The sequence below is a fragment of the Magnolia sinica genome, chromosome 13 (genome assembly GCF_029962835.1).
Source record: "Magnolia sinica isolate HGM2019 chromosome 13, MsV1, whole genome shotgun sequence".
Taxonomy (NCBI): Eukaryota; Viridiplantae; Streptophyta; class Magnoliopsida; order Magnoliales; family Magnoliaceae; genus Magnolia; species Magnolia sinica.
In genome coordinates this window covers 51,879,235-51,898,288 of record NC_080585.1, presented here as the reverse complement: position 1 = coordinate 51,898,288, position 19,054 = coordinate 51,879,235, and the positions used below count along the sequence as shown (strand labels likewise).

The following is a 19,054-nucleotide window of genomic DNA, read 5'->3' as shown; positions in this document are numbered from 1 at the left end:
CCCATCTAGGTATCAACATGTAGCACCCACAACAGCGAGACTGAGTAGGATTTCAAATCCTTATGTTCGGTCAAGGTCGAATAATTGTTACCGCTGTGACCAACCGGGCCAGTTATCAAACACCTGCCCTCAATGCCCCGTAACCCACTTGACCATTAATGATGGAGGCACTGAGGGTGATGCCGCAGAAGAAGACCCTGACTTTGATGAAGATGAACAAGCTACTGAGGAAGGAGTTGGTGATGAAGAATGGATGGACGAGGATCGTGGCGAACTTTGGTCTTGAGGGGATTACTATACAACCTAGAGAAGGAATTACATCCACAGTGACACAATATATTCTGTATACGGTGCACCATCAATGACAAGGTCTGTGATATAATCATAAACAATGGTAGAAGCGAGAACATCTTCTCAAAAGTGATGGTGGATAAGTTGTAGCTACTAACAACAAAACATGCTTCCCCGTACTGAATTGGCTGGATAAAAAATGTGAACTTGACTAAGGTAACTGAACAATGCACTGTCTCATTTTGAATTGGTAAAATTATTAGAACCAGATACTTTGTGACGTGGTAGACATAGAAGCATGCCATATGTTACTCGGTCGACCATGGCATTCAGACCCTGATGCGACCCACCGAGGATGAGACAATGTTTACGTCTTCGTCAAGAATGGTCGAAAGATAATCCTTACCCCTATGGCACCAGAGAACCACCTTGAAGCTTCTAAAGTGAAGAAAAGTTCCCTCCTGACCATTCGGGATTTCATGAGGATTCCAAAGAAACCAGCAAGGTATACACCATAGTAGTGAAGGGCGAGGAATCGGAGCCCTCAAACATTCTTTCATGTTTAAGACCATTACTAAATGAATTCAAAAAAGTCTGGCCAGAAGATTTACCCGATGGATTGCCCCTATAAGGGACATCCAACATCAAATAGACCTCGTCTCTGGGGCTAACCTGCTCAACCACTATCACTATCGGATGAGTCCAAAAGAGTGTGAGATACTTCAGGGGCAGCTAGAGAAATTGATCCGTAAGGGTCTTTTAAGAGAGAGCATGAGCCCATGTGCTATGCCAGCGTTGTTAATGCTAAAAAAAGATAGGAGTAGGCGCATGTGTATTAACAACCAAGCAATTGATAAGATTACCATCAAATATCAGTTCCCAATACTACAGTTGGATGACATGCTCGATATGCTAGAAGGGGCCAAGGTATTCTCTAAGCTAGATCTAAGGAGCAGGTACCATCAGATTCGTATCTAACCTGGTGATGAGTGAAAAATGGCATTCAAGACCAAGGAAGGGTTGTATAAATGGCTGGGCATGCCCTTTGTTCTATCGAATGCACCAAGCACTTTTATGTGATTGATGAATCAAGTGCTAAAACCGTTCATTGGCCGATTTGTGGTGGTATTTTTTAAATATATCCTGATATATTGCTAGGATGAGACAGAGCACATGGAACATTTTAGGCAGGTGTTGCAGGTCGTACAACTTAACAAGTTGTACCTCAAATTAAAGAAGTGTAGTTTTTTAATAGACAGCCTGTTGTTCTAAGGATTCGTTGTAACGTCCACGGGCATCTATATAGACGATGAAAAGGTGTGAGTCATTAGGGAATAGCCGATCCAGACGAACATTCATGAAGTGAGGAGTTTCCACGAGTTAGCGACCTTCTATCATCAATTCGTGCAGAATTTTAGCACAATAGTTGCACATATTACAAATTGCATGAAATATGAGCCATTTTAGTGAACCGATGAGGCTGACAAGAACTTTACTAAAATTAATAATCAGTTGTCCACAACATCGGTCTTGGTTCTTCCTAGTTTCTACAAGTTGTTTGAAATTGAGTGTGATGCCTTATATGTCGGAATTGGAGGAGTATTATCATAGGAAGGCTGGCCAATAGCCTTCTACAGTGAGAAACTTAGTGAAGCTTGAAAAAGTGGTCGACATAGGAGCTTAAACTATACACAATTGTTTAAGCGCTGCAACATTGGCGGCATTATCTGATTCAAAGAGATTTTTTTCTGTACACTAACCATCAAGCATTAATGTTTATTAATAGTTAAGTAACGTGAATCGTGTGCATGTTACATTAGTTACATTTTTACAGGAATTCAAGTTCATTCTAAAGAACAAGTCAGGGCAGCAGAATAAGGTGGTTGATGCACTTAGTCACCGTTCATCACTAGTTACAATGAGCAATGATGTGGTCGGCTTCGACTGTCTTAAGGAGCTATATGCCTTGGACAAGGACTTCAAGAATGCCTATATGAAGTGCTAAGAAGGTCAACCCAATGATCTACATATGTAGAACGGTTTCCTCTTCAAAGGGAATCGATTGTGCATCCCCCAAAGTTCTCTAAGGGAGTAGATTATTCAGGAGCTATATGGAGGTGGCCTTGGTGGACACCTTAGGTAAGACAAGTCGTGAGCTCTTGTGGAGGAGAGGTATTATTGGCTACAATTGGTATGTTATGTGGGAAAAGCAATACAACGTTATCATGTTTGTCAGACCTCTAAAGGGCAGTCTCATAATATGGGCCTCTACACCCCGTTACCTGTGCCTGACGGCCCTTGGGAGGATTTGTCTATGGACTTCATGCTTGGTCTCCCACGAACATAATACGGCATGGATTCGGTGTTCGTGGTAGTAGATTGTTTCTTAAAGATGGCACACTTTATCCCATACAAGAAGACCTTCAATGTAACTCATATAGTGAATCTATTCTTCAGAGAGGTCATGCACCTAAACAGGGTTCCCAAGACCATTACTTCTTACCGTGACATGAAGTTTATTAGCCACTTTTTCCAAACTTTATGGACTCGATTTGATACACAACTTCAGTTCAGCCGCGCCTACCACCCACAAACTGATGGGCAGTTTCAAGTTGTGAATCGCACATTGGGAAACCTCATTCGATGTATTTCAGGTAAAAAATCAAAGCAGTAGGGTTTGGCATTATCTCAAGTGGAGTTTTCATTCAACAACATGGTGAACCGCTCGATAGGGAAGTCTCCGTTACAAATTATTTACAGTCAAGTGCCTCGCCACACACTTGACTTGGTTGTGCTTAAGCTCTCGGGCATGAGTGTTGCGGCAAAACATATGGTAGACAAGATCATGGGCATTCATTTGGAGGTACAAAAAAAGCTGCATGCCTCAAACGAGAAGTATAAGGAGCAAGCCGACAGGCATCCACGACAAAAAGTGTTCGAAGTGGGCGACCTCGTTATGGTCCATCTACGTAAGGAAAGATTTCCGATCAGGATGTACAACAAGTTGAAGAACAAGAAGATTGGACCAGTACTGATCCTCCAAAGGATCAATGACAACGCTTATATTGTTGATCTTTCGGATGACATGGCGATCTTACAGACTTTCAACGTTGCGGACTTGACCAAGTATCATGAACCAAAGCAACACGAGTTCTTTTGAAGTGGATGTACAGTGGGTCATGGACAATTTCATTGCTAAGATGGACCAAAAGAGGCTCGATCAGAAGCGAAAGTGATCCGAACCGTCAGAACCTTAAAATGAGCATATCTCACAAACCGGAATGAGTTATCGACGTGCTATATATGATTTTGGGGTAGGGCGAGCTACTTTAGCCACCCAACCCGCTATGCTAGGTTGCCTACGCCGAATTTGCGAGATTCCACCAGATTGATGATCAAATTTCTGTTTTATTTTCATTTTTACTATTTATAATAAGTTTTAGTTTGATTATGACCTTCATCCGTTAGGCTTTAGGAGTTGCGTCCAACATGAAAAGTGCTTAGAATAATTAGTAGAATCACATGGTTGGGCCAAATAGGACACTTACTATTTTTCACAGAAAACCATGAGGTTTAGTGGAAATCATGACTGTATATAAATAGTAAGTTTACTATTTATGGTAAGTCGTGATTTATAGGAGTTTTCGTTATAGTTTAATTCAAAAACTTCTTCCAAGGTTTAGTATCCCTATTCACAAGGTCGTAAAATCATTTATTTCAATTATCAATCAATTTACGAATTTTCAAAAATTATTTTCTATTTTCTTTTTTTTTTTCCTCGTGGATTTGAGGTATCTCTGCGAGTTGTTGAGGGTCAAATATTACATATGAGACCTCATTTATTACTTGGTTTTATGAACATGATAATGCTTAATATACTATTTTAATCATGTTTGTGTTGCAAGGTAAATTTAAGAGCTTAGATTGAAGAGGATGCTAAAAGCATGGATTTAACACTCAAGAATCACCAAAGCCAAGGATGATCCAAGAAAACCAAGTGAGGAATGAAGAGCATGGAAGACTTAAAGTAAAGAAAAGGAACCCTAAAAGTTGGCATCCTTCGACTAGACTAAGCCCATCCTCGACCAGTCAAAGGATCCTGCTCAACTAGTCGAAGATTCCTCGACTCGAACTCCAACAACAAAATTCTCAAAAATCTTGTCATCATCGACCAGTCAAAGGTTGTCCTCAACCAGTCTAAGGTTAGGCAGACAACACACGAATTGCAGAAATTTGAGACGGTTTTTGAATTTTTCCAACACGGTGCGAAAGTTGGAGTTGTAAAACTATAAATAGAGGTCCCTAGGATGTTCCTAGGCAGCTTCTAGGGTTTGAGGAGTGGAGCAAAAGAGTGAAGAAGCTGTCGCCAAGAGTTTTTCTTTATCTTCCTTAGTCATATTTATGCTTTTCTTAGGAAATTTTAGTTTAATCATATCTATGGTTGGCTAAACCTCTTAGCTAGGTCTAAAAGGTGAAGCTTGTAGCGTGATGGGATATTTTCTATTGCTTTAATTCATGTTTATGTTAAACTATCTTTGCTTCTAGTTTGATATTTAAGAAATACTTTCAGTTTTTAATGGTTTATTGTGACTCAAATTACGATAAATCTGCGACAACTTTGAGTATGTTCTTTTCATGTATTGAGATTGTGAAATTAGGAAATCCTATCGTTCACCATCGTCCCATAGGCATAGTTGGGTGATGGAATCCTGCCTAATCTTCCCAATTCTTTTATGATTAGTTGTGAGATTGGTAAATCCTATTGTTTACCTTGTCTCCTAGGCATGGTTTTATGATGGAATCACTTCCAGATCTCACACCTCCCATCCATTGAGAATTAGGTCAAAGGAAGTTCATATTTGGTTTTACTGAGATATCTTCCAATTGGATAAGATGGGACACTGATTTTAGTTGTGTCCTTGAATCAAGCATAGATCTCCTTGATCTCTACAAGTGGATCCTTGGAAACCCTAGTTAAATAGAGATTGTTGGTCACCACCCCATTGATGAAAATGAGTTAAATGTGTGTATGCATGTGTGTGTGTGTGTAGAGAGAGAGAGAGAGAGAGAGAGAGAGAGAGAGAGAGAAATTAGCCTCTCTTTTTTTTTTCATTATACTTTTTCGAAGTCCAAACTATATTAAACCGAACTTTTCCTTCTTTGAATTTTTGCCATTATGTTCTTTTACTATATTTTTGGCAATTGAGATTGAATTAAACAAGAACATTTCCCATACTTTTATATGAGAAAATTCCTCATAAATTCCAAAATAATGTCTCCCAAAATTAAATTGAGAAAATTATCGAAATGGCCTGGTTTATTTTTTCTGCTTTTAAAAGCAATAAAGTTGAAAATTGTTGAGCCCATGTGATCTGTGTATGACATCCATCTAACTTATTCACTCGAACATAATGATTACCAAAACAAAAAATTGGGCCTATCAAATCATTGGATGGATTACAAGTGAAAATTAGATGTTTTTAAGTGGTGTAAATTACTTTTTATGGTATGGCCCACCCAATGATTAAATCCACTATATTTTCTATTCAAATGAAAGTCATGGCAAGGTGCATCTGTTGTACACTTTGGATGTCTTACACACGCAAATTAAGCCCTACAATTCTCAACATCAACACTTTCTAAATAAATAAATAAATGGGGCATTTTGGTAAAAACTTAATTAAGAAGTAATTTGGCCCCACTTATGATCAACAAAGGCGGATGGATAGTAAGATTCTACAATTGAGTGCACCAGACGAAAATAACTATGATTATATAATCATGGCTATACAATTAAGTAATTGCCAAATGGATGGTAAGAGAAAGTGGTCATGCGGTCCATTTCTCAGCCCTTAATTATTTGAATGGCTAAGATCATGCAATCTGGTGGGCCTTGTGTAATATATATTGATCAGCTGTGGTGAAAGGTTGACTCCATTCATTTGGTGTGAACATATCATACTGAATCATACCCATCGCTCAATATCATAATCTGGAAGAAGGGGCCAATTACTATTGCTCCATTTGGAGTGATGAATCATCGTCCAGCCACAAAACTCTACATGATCTCTCAATGACGTACTGATTGAATGTAAACACCAAGTTAAAGAGAAAGTGAATCATAATAATAATAATAATAACAATAATAATAATAATACCAGAGCCTTGAACGCGTTGAGGGAGCCATTGGAGTGCATGGACTTGAGAGAAGAAGGGATGACTGATTCGATCAGACAAACCATTGAAACCCACTGCCCTCTGTTGAGAGAGTCGCCCACAAACACAAGTCTCTTCCCCCTTAGCCTCTCCAACAATGTCGTCGCATTGAACCTTTGATCACATGAAAAAGGAAAGATGTGCAATTGTAAATACGGTGCTTAAGCAAGATTGTATGGTACATGGATGGTTTGAAGCGAGATCCCACCCACTCATTATGTGGGGGCATGCTCAGAGCATAGCCTCAACTAAAAATAATAATTATTATTATTATTTAAAAAAAATCAGAATGGTCCAATCATCAAGTGGAGCACTGGAGCACACACGTTGTGTTGCGAAAAAGGATTGTCTAAAGCTTCTGTGAAGGAAATGACTTTATATGCATAAGATCCATCCTATCCATCAGTACAGCACCCCTTGTTTTCAATTGACCCCAAAAATCAGGCTGTTTGAACAGTTGGGTGAGCCTCCCCATAGGGAATTATACCCTAAACCTTTAAGTTCACATATTATGGTCTATCTGAGTTTTGCAAATAATGAGGCAAGTTAGATGATGAGTACGTAGATGGGTGAAATATCGACAACAACATAAGTCGTACGCAAAAGTAACAGTGGCTGTTATATACCAATTGTTTCCTATGGGTGGCCTACCTGGTTTGTTGATCTTCGTAGGTTCCATGAGGAATGATACTTCTTTTCTTTTTTATCATATATGTTTCGATGGCCTTTTTACACCGTGAGTCCACACGTACATGATGTTATGCTAGATCTCACAAATATGCTACGTTGGCAAATTATCTGTGAAATCCCGTCACGCCACCCAAGTAAAACTTTCATTAGTTTTTGAGCTCCACTAGCACCTTAACTCAAAGGCACAAGTGTCAAACTCGCACTTTTGTAAGACATCCAAGCTTTGCGTCAGGTGGGACGCACAATGTGGATCATGTGTGAGTAAAAGCTCAAGCCGTTCTAGTACTTGGAATGCCACTCATTTATGAAAATAGGAACAGTCTAAACTAAGATTCTCTGGGCCATCTATTGTTTACGTGAATGGGTAATATATCCCATTTAGCAATAGAAACATCCTGAGTTTCGAGCCATATCTTTTACATATTGGATCCCATTTGATTGCCTACATATATTTCAAGGTTTAGTGGAGGAACTTAGGAAATCAAACAAGTTTAGAAACGGGCCGTGAGATGTGGATGATGGCAGTCATTTAGAAAATATTGTGAATTTAACACAGTAAATAAAATGTATTTGTGCAATTCAATCAAACAGGAGAGCACACTTGTTAGCAAGGGCCTGTATTCGGTTAACGCGTGCGATTAGGATAGTGCGGGCATGCTAGAGTTATACTCGACTCAAATTTGATTGAATCTCAGTCCCTAGATGCTGAGATGGAACGATTAAGACCAAATTCAAGGACTCGGCCGCCCTTTCAATCACCGGTAGTTTCAGTGATCAAGCGATTTGTAGAATGATAAGGGTTAGTTCTTCCAAATAGATTCTCTTTATCTTATGTCTAAGGACTTTTTTTTTCAACACTAATTGTAGCATTTGTATTTTCAATAGAATCAAGATGAATATATTTAAAACTGAAGGCTAAAAATAATGTCGATTTTATTTATGCGTAATTGATGCTCAGTAGAATTAACAAAGAAAAATAAACTAATACAATGAAACAAAAATGAGAGATAAATATCTAAATCACTTATGTGGACAGACGATCGTGGCAAATGGTATGTAGGATGTGACCAAGATGCTTGATCTTCCAAGTAAGGACTCAGTTGATCCGAATCCGACAATGGAAGATCGATGATATTTATACAACTCTTAAGCATAATGCAGTGATAGCACTGGATAGTAGTATTCTAAACTAACCTAAACCTCAAACTTTATGCAGCGTGGTTGAATATAAGTAGAGGGATTAAAAGTAAGATTAAAACAGGGGTAAGGCTTTTTATAGATCGGTCGGGCGATTCGCCAACCATTCGATATGACTCTTGGATGAGTCATATGCATCGTCTTGGCCGAGCAGTCGTTGTGGTCCTGCCACATCATCTCAGTCGGGTTGTCATTGCAACTTTGCGCCTCGTGATTGATGGCAATAGGGGGAGGAACAATCGGAGGTTGCCCCCTAGGCATCTCTACCCTATGGTAACTATTTTGGATGGTTGTGCTAGCTAGAGGTTAACCCTAGGCATTTCTACTTTGTTATATCCTTAATAAATGGTTAGGCTAAGCACAGGTTGCCACCCTTGATATTCGACCATCTAGAAGCCTTGTTGGATGGACAAACTAACTGGAGGTTCCCCTCATAGTTCTCGGCTATGGAACAATGGCCATATGACATCGGTTGGACGGCTACCCCCCCTCCAAAGGTTATTAACATCAACTGGGAATTGCCCCTTGGGTACATAACGATTATGAGGGTTGGGGTATTCTTATTGGTTGGATGGTTGACCATTTCTTTTTGCCACCAATGGTGGTGGTATAGGTTGACATTAGGGTTCAATCGAGCTAGCCCTTGTGGGGGGCTTATATAACACCCTACTTTTTAGTGGTCGGCAGCGCGTCTCTATGCCACTTGTAGTAGTATCCCAGTACCCCACATCTCGTCTTCGCATGAGTACGCATCATCTGGAACCCTGGAGCGAGACTCGGATTATCTGTGCACAGTATGCACCCATGTGACCTGAATTCCGAGACCTCAAAACCCTTGCTATATCGACTGGCACATCACCCCAATCACAGAGGTACCGTCTGTTCGTCCGTACGATGCTTTGTTTATGAGATATGTCGTAAAGAACTTGAGAAAGCAAGTATAAAAAGAATCACACATACACACACCTCATATGGGCTTGGGTCCATAGCCCATGGGCTATTCTAAAAAGCTCATTTTATGTCTTATTAGAAAATGTCAACTCTCTCCACCCACTTAACTCACACATCCTCATAATGTCATAATCTACTTACCACATATGTATCATATGCATACGACACCTCACCCCACCACACCACATGCACATGACACCTCACTCCACTCACACCACATGCACATTCTCCATGTGGCACCTCACCTAGAGCTTTCTCTCCTCATGACACATTACCCTTCCATGCATGAGTCATGGCCATGCAATGTTAATATACCTCACTAACTAGCTAATGCAAGTAAACTAACCCTCTCCTCTAACTAAGGGTTAACTCTCTACACAAAAGGGAGCCTAAGCATGGTGGTTAGACATTTCTAGCAATAAAAATTCCAGAGAAGAGAGAGAGAGAGAGAGAGAGAGAGAGAGAGAGAGAGAGAGAGAGAAGGTGGGCCACCATTAAAGAGGAAGATCCAAGCCATTTAACTTTCAGGTGGTTAGATCTATCCATTGTATTTATTTATTTATTTTATTTTTAAATATTAAAGTAGGCCCCACCATGAGATCAATGTGATGTATGGGTGGCCCCAAACCAAAACTAAGTGGGCCACCCCATTGAGGAAGCATGAGAATGAAATACATAATTGGTCCTATATTTTGTTTAATGATAGTTGACTTGATATATCATGTATGTACCAAATTTTAGGGTCAATCTGATCAGTCTAACCCATTTATCATATAAATGCATTTTGGACCAAATTTGTTGTCCAATGTAGTAGTCAGCACTAAAAACCTTTTAAACAACTAAGAATTTGTGAATCCACAAACCTCCAATTGGTCCTAAATTTAGTGTGATGATATTAGACTCGATAGAACATACATGTACCAAATTTAGGTTTTGATCTGTCTAACCCCTTCATTAGATTAATAGAATTTGAACCAGGTTTGTTGTCCAGTGCAATGATCAGCATTGATACTCTTTAAAACGGCTGATAATGTGTGGGTCTATAGATGTCTAATTAATTCCAAATTTTAGAGGATGGATGTAAACTTGATAGAGCATATATGTACTAAATTTGAGGCTAACCCAATCTGTATAACCCTTGATTCAGGCCCCACCAGGATTCTTGTTTGTGATTCAACCTGTTCAAATAGTCACGTAGACCCAGACAAAGAGACTACACAAATATTAGCTTGTACTAAAACTTTTTGTGGGACCCATTTACTATGGACTCCACTATAATGTTCATATGCCATCCGAACATTTATAAGGTTATTTCTACTAAGTAGGAATCAAAACACAAATGTTAGTTTGATCCAAAACTTGGTGGTCCACACCATGAAACCCACTTAATATATATGTGAGGCCCGTATCCTAGACCATACCATTCCGTAGGCTTCCCCGATCCTCCCGGTCAAATTTCGGTGACCTGCGATCTATTACCGGCATTTGCGCACGATCCTGAGTCGTGTCCCATACTCGAGACTTGTACCCTTGCGATCGCACCGTCACCGCGGTTCTGACGCCGCGTCTCGCGTGCTGAGGTGATACTCGGGCCAAAAGATGTGGGCCCACGTTCAGTTCGAGGAAAAATGCCGCGCGTTGCAATCTCAAGAAAAATATCCTATCAATCAATCTCATCAATCACCTCTCATGTCAAATACAAAACCCCATCCCCAAGCAACTCCAAAGTCAAAGCAACCCATCCCTCACATGTCAAAGTACACATCACCCATCACTCACCTTTTCACCCATCACCCTCTTACATCACTCACACCTCTCTCTCTCTCTCTCTCTCTCTCTCTCTCTCTCTCATTTCCTCCCAAGCAACCCATGTCCAAGCAAGCTCCATGAGAGAGAGTTTTGTGTGGCCCACTTTCTACCTCCCATCTCCACCATCCAAAGTCCATCTTGACCGTTGAATTGCACCCCTTGGAGCTCTAGATTACATTGGCGGAAGAAGGAAGAGGAGAACAAAAGTGGGTGTTTTTATGATTTGATTTTTTTATGATTTGAGGGCCCACATATGGTGGGACCCATCTTGATCTAAGCATTATATCATGGAGGAGCTCATAGTAGTGGAGCTCCTCCCACATCATCCGATCTCTCTCCCTTTTCTTTATCTCTCTCTCTTGCGATGCATGTGGCCCACTAGATCCACACCGATCGTAGACCCACTATGATGTACGTTTTATCCATGTTGTTCGATCATGAGGCCCACCTTGCTGTTGCCCTTTTTTGGGCAGATCCTGGGTGAAGGAAAAATATAAATATCAGTTTGATCCAACCCACGGTGGGTCATCATGTGGGACCCACTTGATGTGTGCGTTGTATCCACGCCATTCGTGCCCACCTTGATGACGCCTTCCATCCAGACCGTCCGTCCTCTGGACGTCCAGGACGTCTGGATGGAGTGGAAATACAAATATCAGCTAGGTGCATAGCTGGTGGGTCCACACACGTGTGGACCCACCTCGATATATATATATATATATATATATATATATATATATATATATATATATATATATATCTGGACGGCCAGCAGCCACGGTAGCTGCTTTAACATTAGCCACGTAGGCTGATTATGAGGTATATGTTATATTACACCTCCATTCATTGCTGGTGGGTCCCACACGTGTGGATCCACCAATGTATATTTTTTAAAATCCATGAATCCTCACCGTCCAGCAGCAGTTTAGCTGCTGGATTAACGTCAGAAGTCCTGTGGATCTGACAGGAAGTATGCAGTATATCCCAACCATCTATCGAATACACGGACGTGGGGCCCACCTTGATGGATGCCTTGCATACACGTGTGGGGCCCCACCTCGAGTTATGTATTAAGCTGTCCATCAATGGAGGTCTATATCCTGACCGTCCGTCATTAATGTCCAGAGGCTGGACGTTTAATGTATATGATATATGATATGTTAATATAAATAATATAATATTATTTATATGGTGGGCCCCACGTGGGACCCACCTGCCATGGAATAAGATTGGCTGGTGTATCCCACCCCAGCTATATAGCTACTGCAGTGACATCACCAAATTCTGTGGGACCGACTGTGATGTGTCCGTTGATCCAAGCCGCCCACCTAGGGACGTCTGATGTGTCCATTAATCCAAGCCGTCCATCTAGGGACGTGTGGACCTCTAGCAGCCTCAGCTGCTGAATCTGACGTCAGTAGGTTCCGTGGGTTCTGCATGATGCATGTGATGTGCCTGCACCGTCCAGGGATGGATGGTGCAGGCCTTTGATGTATCTGTTGTATCTGCGCCATCTAGATGGACGGTGGGCCCTGAATGTTATGTGTTTTATCTCCACTGTCCAAATTGCTGGACGGTGAGATGCACCGTGATGCATGTGCCTTATCAACACTGTCTATCAAGTGGACCACACTGCAAAGATTAGTGGAGAATGAACGGATACCATTGAAACCCTTTTGGGAATCACCGAAGATCGGAATCAATATGATATTTGTTTTCATCTTGATTCAGGTCGTTGTGACCATATGAACAGATGGGATAGAAAATAAACGTCATGGTGGGCCCTGGAAATTTTAAACGGTGAAAATCACTGTGTCCACTGCGATTTGTGGTATAGTCCATATGATCTTTCGATACGATTCATTTTTTTGGGAGTATATGGGGCCAATTAGTGCGGCCAATTGATGCGGCTCACTTGATGTATATGAGGCCCATTGTTGGGGCCCATTGATGCAGCCCATTGATGTATTTGTGGCCCATTTGTGCGAGGCCCATTTGTGCGGCCCATTGATATAGCCCACTTAATATGTATGAGGCCCATTAGTGCGGCCCATTGATGCTGCCCACTTGATGTATATGAGGCCCATTGTTGTGGCCCATTGATGCTGCCCACTTGATGTATATGAAGTCCATTGTTGTGTCCAATTGATGCGGCCCACTTGATGTATATGATGCCCATTGTTGAGGCCCATGAGATGCGGCCCACTTGATGTATTTGTGGCTCATTTGTGCGAGGCCCATTAGTGCGGCCCCTTGATGCAGCCCACTTGATGTGTATGAGGCCCATTAGTGCGGCCCATTGATGCAGCCCACTTGATGTGTATGAGGCCCATTAGTGCGCCCACGTGGCGTATATGAGGCCCATTGATGAGGCCCGACTCGATGTACACAAGGCCCATTATGATGTGTATTAGGCCCTTATCGTGCGGCCCATTATGACGCGTATTAGGCCCATGACGCGTGGCCCATTTGATGTATTCGAATCCAGATACGTGGCCCATTTGATGCATACGAGACCCAGGTGTAGGGCCCACCTATTGTGCATTCGAGGCCCATGGGTTGTGGCCCATTGTGGTGCATTTGAGGCCCATGGGCGAGGCCCAATGTGATGTATGTGTGGCCGTTACGTTGCGTATGAATCCCTTATGTAGGCCACTTCTTCGGAGTAATGTTGGTTAGATGTCCACATTGATAGGCAATGATGGTTAGATGTCCTCATTGTGACCTTCCCTTAGGCCCCATTAAGTCCATTCTTACCGATTGCCGATTCTAATTGACGTAACCGATTTGTCGATTCTAATTATCGACCGATTTCGATTGTCATGACCGATTGCCGATTATGATTGACTTAATCAATTTGTCGATTCTAATTATCGATTGATTCCTATTGTCGTGACCAATTGTCGATTTCGATTGATGTGACCGATTTACTGATTCTGATTATCTACCGATTGTCGATTCTGATTAACATAACCGATTTGCCGATTCTGATTGACGTAACCGATTTGCCGATTCTGATTATCGATCGATTCTGATTGTCGTGACTGATTGTCATTCTAATTGACGTGACCGATTTGCCGATTCTGATTATCGATCGATTCCAATTGTCCTGATCGATTGCCGATTCTGATTAACGTGACCGATTTACCGATTTCGATTATCGATTGATCCCGATTGTCGTGACCGATTGCCGATTCGATTGACGTGACCGATTGTCGATTCTGATTATCAATTTATTCCGATTGTCGTGACCGATTTTCGATTCCGATTATCAATCGATTCCGATTGTCGTAGCCGATTGCCGATATTCGATCGAGGCCGATTATCATGACCAATTTGTTGATTCCGAGTATCGATCAATTTCAATAATCGAGGCCGATTTGGATTATCGAGGTCAATTGTATAGGCCGATTCCGATTGTCGAGGCTGAGTTCGAGGCCAATTCTGATTTTTCGAGGCAGATTGTCGAGACTGAGTGTCAAGGCTGATTCTGAGTGTCGATTCCGATTTTTTAGATCGATTTCATTTGTCGAGGCCGATTTTGATTGCCGAAGCCGATTGTCGAGGCCTATGTGATGAGGCCCATTGTGATGCATTTGAGGGCCAGGCGATGGAGCCCATTATAATGTATGTTAGGCCCATCATGATGTGTATTAAGTTCTTGAGTGAGGCTCATGGTGTTGTATATCATGCCCTTTGTGAGGCCATGGGTCCACTATATGTTAGGCTCTATGTGGGCTACCCCTTGGGGGCAATGTTGCTTAAATGTCCACATTGTCGAGGCCGATTATCGAGGCTGACTATTGAGGCCGGTTATTGATACCGATTATGAGCATGTGACAGCATAGCATCATGATACATGCCCATACGCATCATCTGCATGTTTGTTATGAGATGTGATAGACCGTTGCATATGTCATAGGGCAGGTTGTTCATGGGGCTCCCTGATAAGTGGAGTTGCCCCACATGAGTACACGGTATGCGCAGGATTGATGCATGATTAGACTGTGTGACTCATGCATCTCACATTTGTGTGACATGACCACCATATGCCCTAGCGACATCAGGGCCGTAACCTTTACAGGTATTTCGTGTATGGCCAGATGGGACACTGAAAATCTGTTCTACATGGGGTACTATAGATATCCCTGGGTGAAAGTCCTTAAACCCTCTTGGTTCTAGAGGTTGCTCCAATGTCTAGACCGAGTGGATGCATGAGCGCATGAGGGCTGTATACCGTTAGGCCGCGTCTCCCACTGTGTCGTGGTCGGTTTGAAGGGGGTACGGCCTTACCTGCCCGAGAGGAGGGGGCAATGCTAGGCTGAGTCTGAGCAACTCAAGGAATGGGTCTGCTATCGACGAGCCGGGCCCAATATTGGCAGCCAGATAGTGAGGTCTCTTCCACTCACCTTATTGCACGTGATGGGGCGGCAATCTGGTTTGGAGTGTAATAAACCTCGGTGATTTTTCAGAGATGAACCGTACTGATATGTGGACTTATTAAGTAGGAGTTGCATACTCATGCATTCATTTCATTCACTATCCACTCGGGCTAATAGTGCGCAATTAATTACCTTCGCATGACCAGGATTTCGGTTGGGCACGCGACTACCTGAGATTAGGAGTTTACCACATTGTGTCTGATTATCCAAATTTAGGTATGAGACTAGTTTGGATAGAAGTCCCTTATGGTGGACCCCATAGCCTACAATACTATGTACTATCATCCTGACTTCACACTCCAGCTTGGTCATTTCATTCGCATCATATATTGCATTGCATCCTCAGCACATAGTATTTGGCTTACTATCTCCATATTGCATAGCTGATCTACATTACTTCCTCAGTATATGATATTGGTTTATTATATTTTTACATCACATAGCCTGGATAAGGCTGATGGCATTTATGGGCCTATCAACATGTTTTTGCATTATTCTGATATTATATGATTATGAGCTTATCAGTATTTCTGTTTACTCTGATTACTCTGATATTGCTTATTTGGCACATACATTATGCACATACTTTCACCACTCACTAAGCTTTCTATAAGCTTATGCACAATAGATGCGTGCAGGTGGCGTTAGGTTGTAGCAGCATTGAGCTTGGAGCATGTAGCGGACCTCTGGAGCTTTGATTTTTGATATATGTATTTCCCTTTCAGTATTGTATTCAAATGATTATATTAGTATATATGTGATGATGATGTTGCCTTTGTGATTTGGGTAAACTCGTGGTTATGCTTCTTACGAGATAAGTGTACATTGGAAAGTCCTCCTTGTAGGATCCCAGGATTGGAATCTAGCGTATAGGCGCTGGGAACCGATAATGGGGTATTATGGAGGCTGTCGACACCGGATTTCGGTGATCGGGATTCCTATGAGTCTGATCTCTGGGTTTGGGGTGTCACAATATACATTGTATCATTATGGTGGTTGGTTCGATAGTGGGCTCCACCTTAATGATTATGCTTGAGTAGTAAGGCCCACATTCATGTATGTGATTATACTTGCTTGGGCCATAACCGTGGGTCCCTTTTGATAAAAGTGTTGGGCCTTTGAACTAGCCGATTCGGTGTATGTAATGGAACCATTGATGTGGACCCGATCATGGGATGTGTATCAACTGATGAATCAGCCCATTTAAGTTAGGCATGTAGATCTCAATTTTTTAGAGTACACTTTATATTTGGACCAGTCACATAGTTAAAGACTCGATGTGATAATAATGAAGTTCGGTTATGATAATATTAATATGTGGTTATAATGATGATGGTATTTATGATTTTATAGTTTATTTAGCTTGTGGTAATGAAACAATTATTCATGTAGTTAATTATCAATTGTTTATTGGGTTTCGGGGTAGCCCATTTGCCTATTGGCCTTGGAAAAACCCATATGCCTGTCTGGTCTTGTGAACTCCCACTTGTTCATGGGCCTCATGAGAGCCACTTATTCATGGGCCTTGGAAATGTCCACTTGCTTACAGGTCTTGTGGAAGCCAACCAAAAGACTTGGGCCTATAACCGATTGAATAAATGATATATAGGTGCTTCTTGTATACATCCAACATTAGCATAGCATACCCATGCATGCATTACCAGGAAGACGGAGAATCGGAACTTTAGGATCCTAAGGGATTAAATAGATATTGCAACCCCTTGTGTTGGTTAAGTGGAGATAGTGTGGCTTCCGGGTTGGTCAAGTGGATTTGCAGCCCTCGTTCTTACCAAGTGGAACATGCGACATGATATTAGGCCCTTGTGTTGGCCAAGGAAAATATGTGATATGATATTCGGTTCTCGTGTTGGCAAAGGGGAATATGTAATATGATATTAGGCATTCATGTTGGCCAAGTGAAACATGTGACATGATATTAGGTTCTCATGTTGGCTAAAGAGAATATGTGACATAACATTATGCCATTGTGTTGGCCAAGGAAAATATATGATATGATATTAGGCTCTTTTGTTAGCCAATGGAAATATGTGATATGATATTAGGCCCTCGTACTAGCCAAGTAAAATATGTAAAATTATATTAGGACATCATGTTGGCCAAGGGACTATGTGATATGATATTGGACCCTCATGTTGGCCAAGTGAAATATGTGATATGAAATTGGGCCCTTGTGTGGGTAAGTGGATTATATGTTACATTATGTGATTTTTGGATAGCCCATCAACACAATGAGGTGACAGGACCCAAGGTTTTATGATGTGGATTGTTGGGCAACCCATTTACGTGATGAGGTAATGACACCCAAGGCATTGAAGTATTGTATTACCAGGCGGCCCATTATACGTAATGTGGTGATGGGACCCGATATTTTATTATGTGTATTGTCGGGTGGCCCATCTACACGATGAGGTGACGTACCCAAGGTGTTGCTAGGTGACCCGTTACATTCCCCCGATGTGGTGGCGAGACCCAATGAGTAGTATGAATATTCGGTGACGGCTCTCGTGTTGGTCTAACCAAATTCGTGGATGGTTTGATCCAGACATGGAACCATATAGACGCCTTAAGGGATGTAGAAATAACCTTCTTCTATGTGAAGAAGCCCCACTTTCATAGCTTAGGGAGGTTATTGGGTCCCTAGGGTACAATACACGGCAGTTGCCCTAAATGGCCATTGGGAAGCCATCTTCTTCATATGCATGCCTGCCGGGAGTAAGGGAGAGTGTGACGAACTTATCATAAGGGAACGATGAATTGTTACCATCCCCTGATTTTATCGAGAAAGATGTAAGGTTGTCCTTAATGTTATTATTTGGAGCATTTAGAGTATTTGGAGAGATGGTGCATCTCATGCATTTGCACACATGCTACATTCCATCCACTTTCATTCAGTAGTATATGTTATATGTGGTTATATGTGTTTTATTCTATTTGGTGCAAATGCTACTTGATTATGATATTACATGATTACCTTCGTTATACTCTGATCTAGTAGTGTTATTTCTTTAATTTGGCTGCGTTATGCCACATGATAAAACTACCCATTAGGCTTACATAACTCATCCCATTGCTTCCTCTTATACTTACAGGGAGGACTCGCCAATGGAGATAAGTAGGCATAGCTTCTTTTGATTAATTTTTTTTAGCAGTATATTGTTATTTTAAAACATTAAGGAATGTAGTATTTTGGTAGAAGAAAAAATATTATGTGGTTGACATTTGTATATAGGGGTTTCACATTCTTTAATTATTGCCAATGTCGTGCTTTGGTGCCATTCATTTTTTTAACAGTCGGTACTAGATTCAGTGATTGGGAAGTTGGAGAGCCCATTCGCCGAGTTCAAGGTGTGACAGCTCAGGTGGCCATTCTACCTCCAGTTTCATTGGATGACTAGGGGCAGACTAGGTATTCATGTTTACCAAGAGCCTCTCAAAGA

General features: G+C 41.5%; 1 protein-coding gene across 2 annotated transcripts in view; it reads right to left on the bottom strand.

Moving 5' to 3' along the window:
* Positions 1 to 19,054, bottom strand: part of LOC131223760 (protein trichome birefringence-like 34) — a 135,188-nt gene that overhangs the window by 103,779 nt on the left and 12,355 nt on the right. For both annotated transcript variants that reach the window (XM_058219261.1, XM_058219260.1), the window contains exon 2: positions 6,450 to 6,621. In XM_058219261.1, the coding sequence (XP_058075244.1) occupies positions 6,450 to 6,621 (172 nt within the window). The remainder of the gene's footprint in view (positions 1 to 6,449; positions 6,622 to 19,054) is intronic.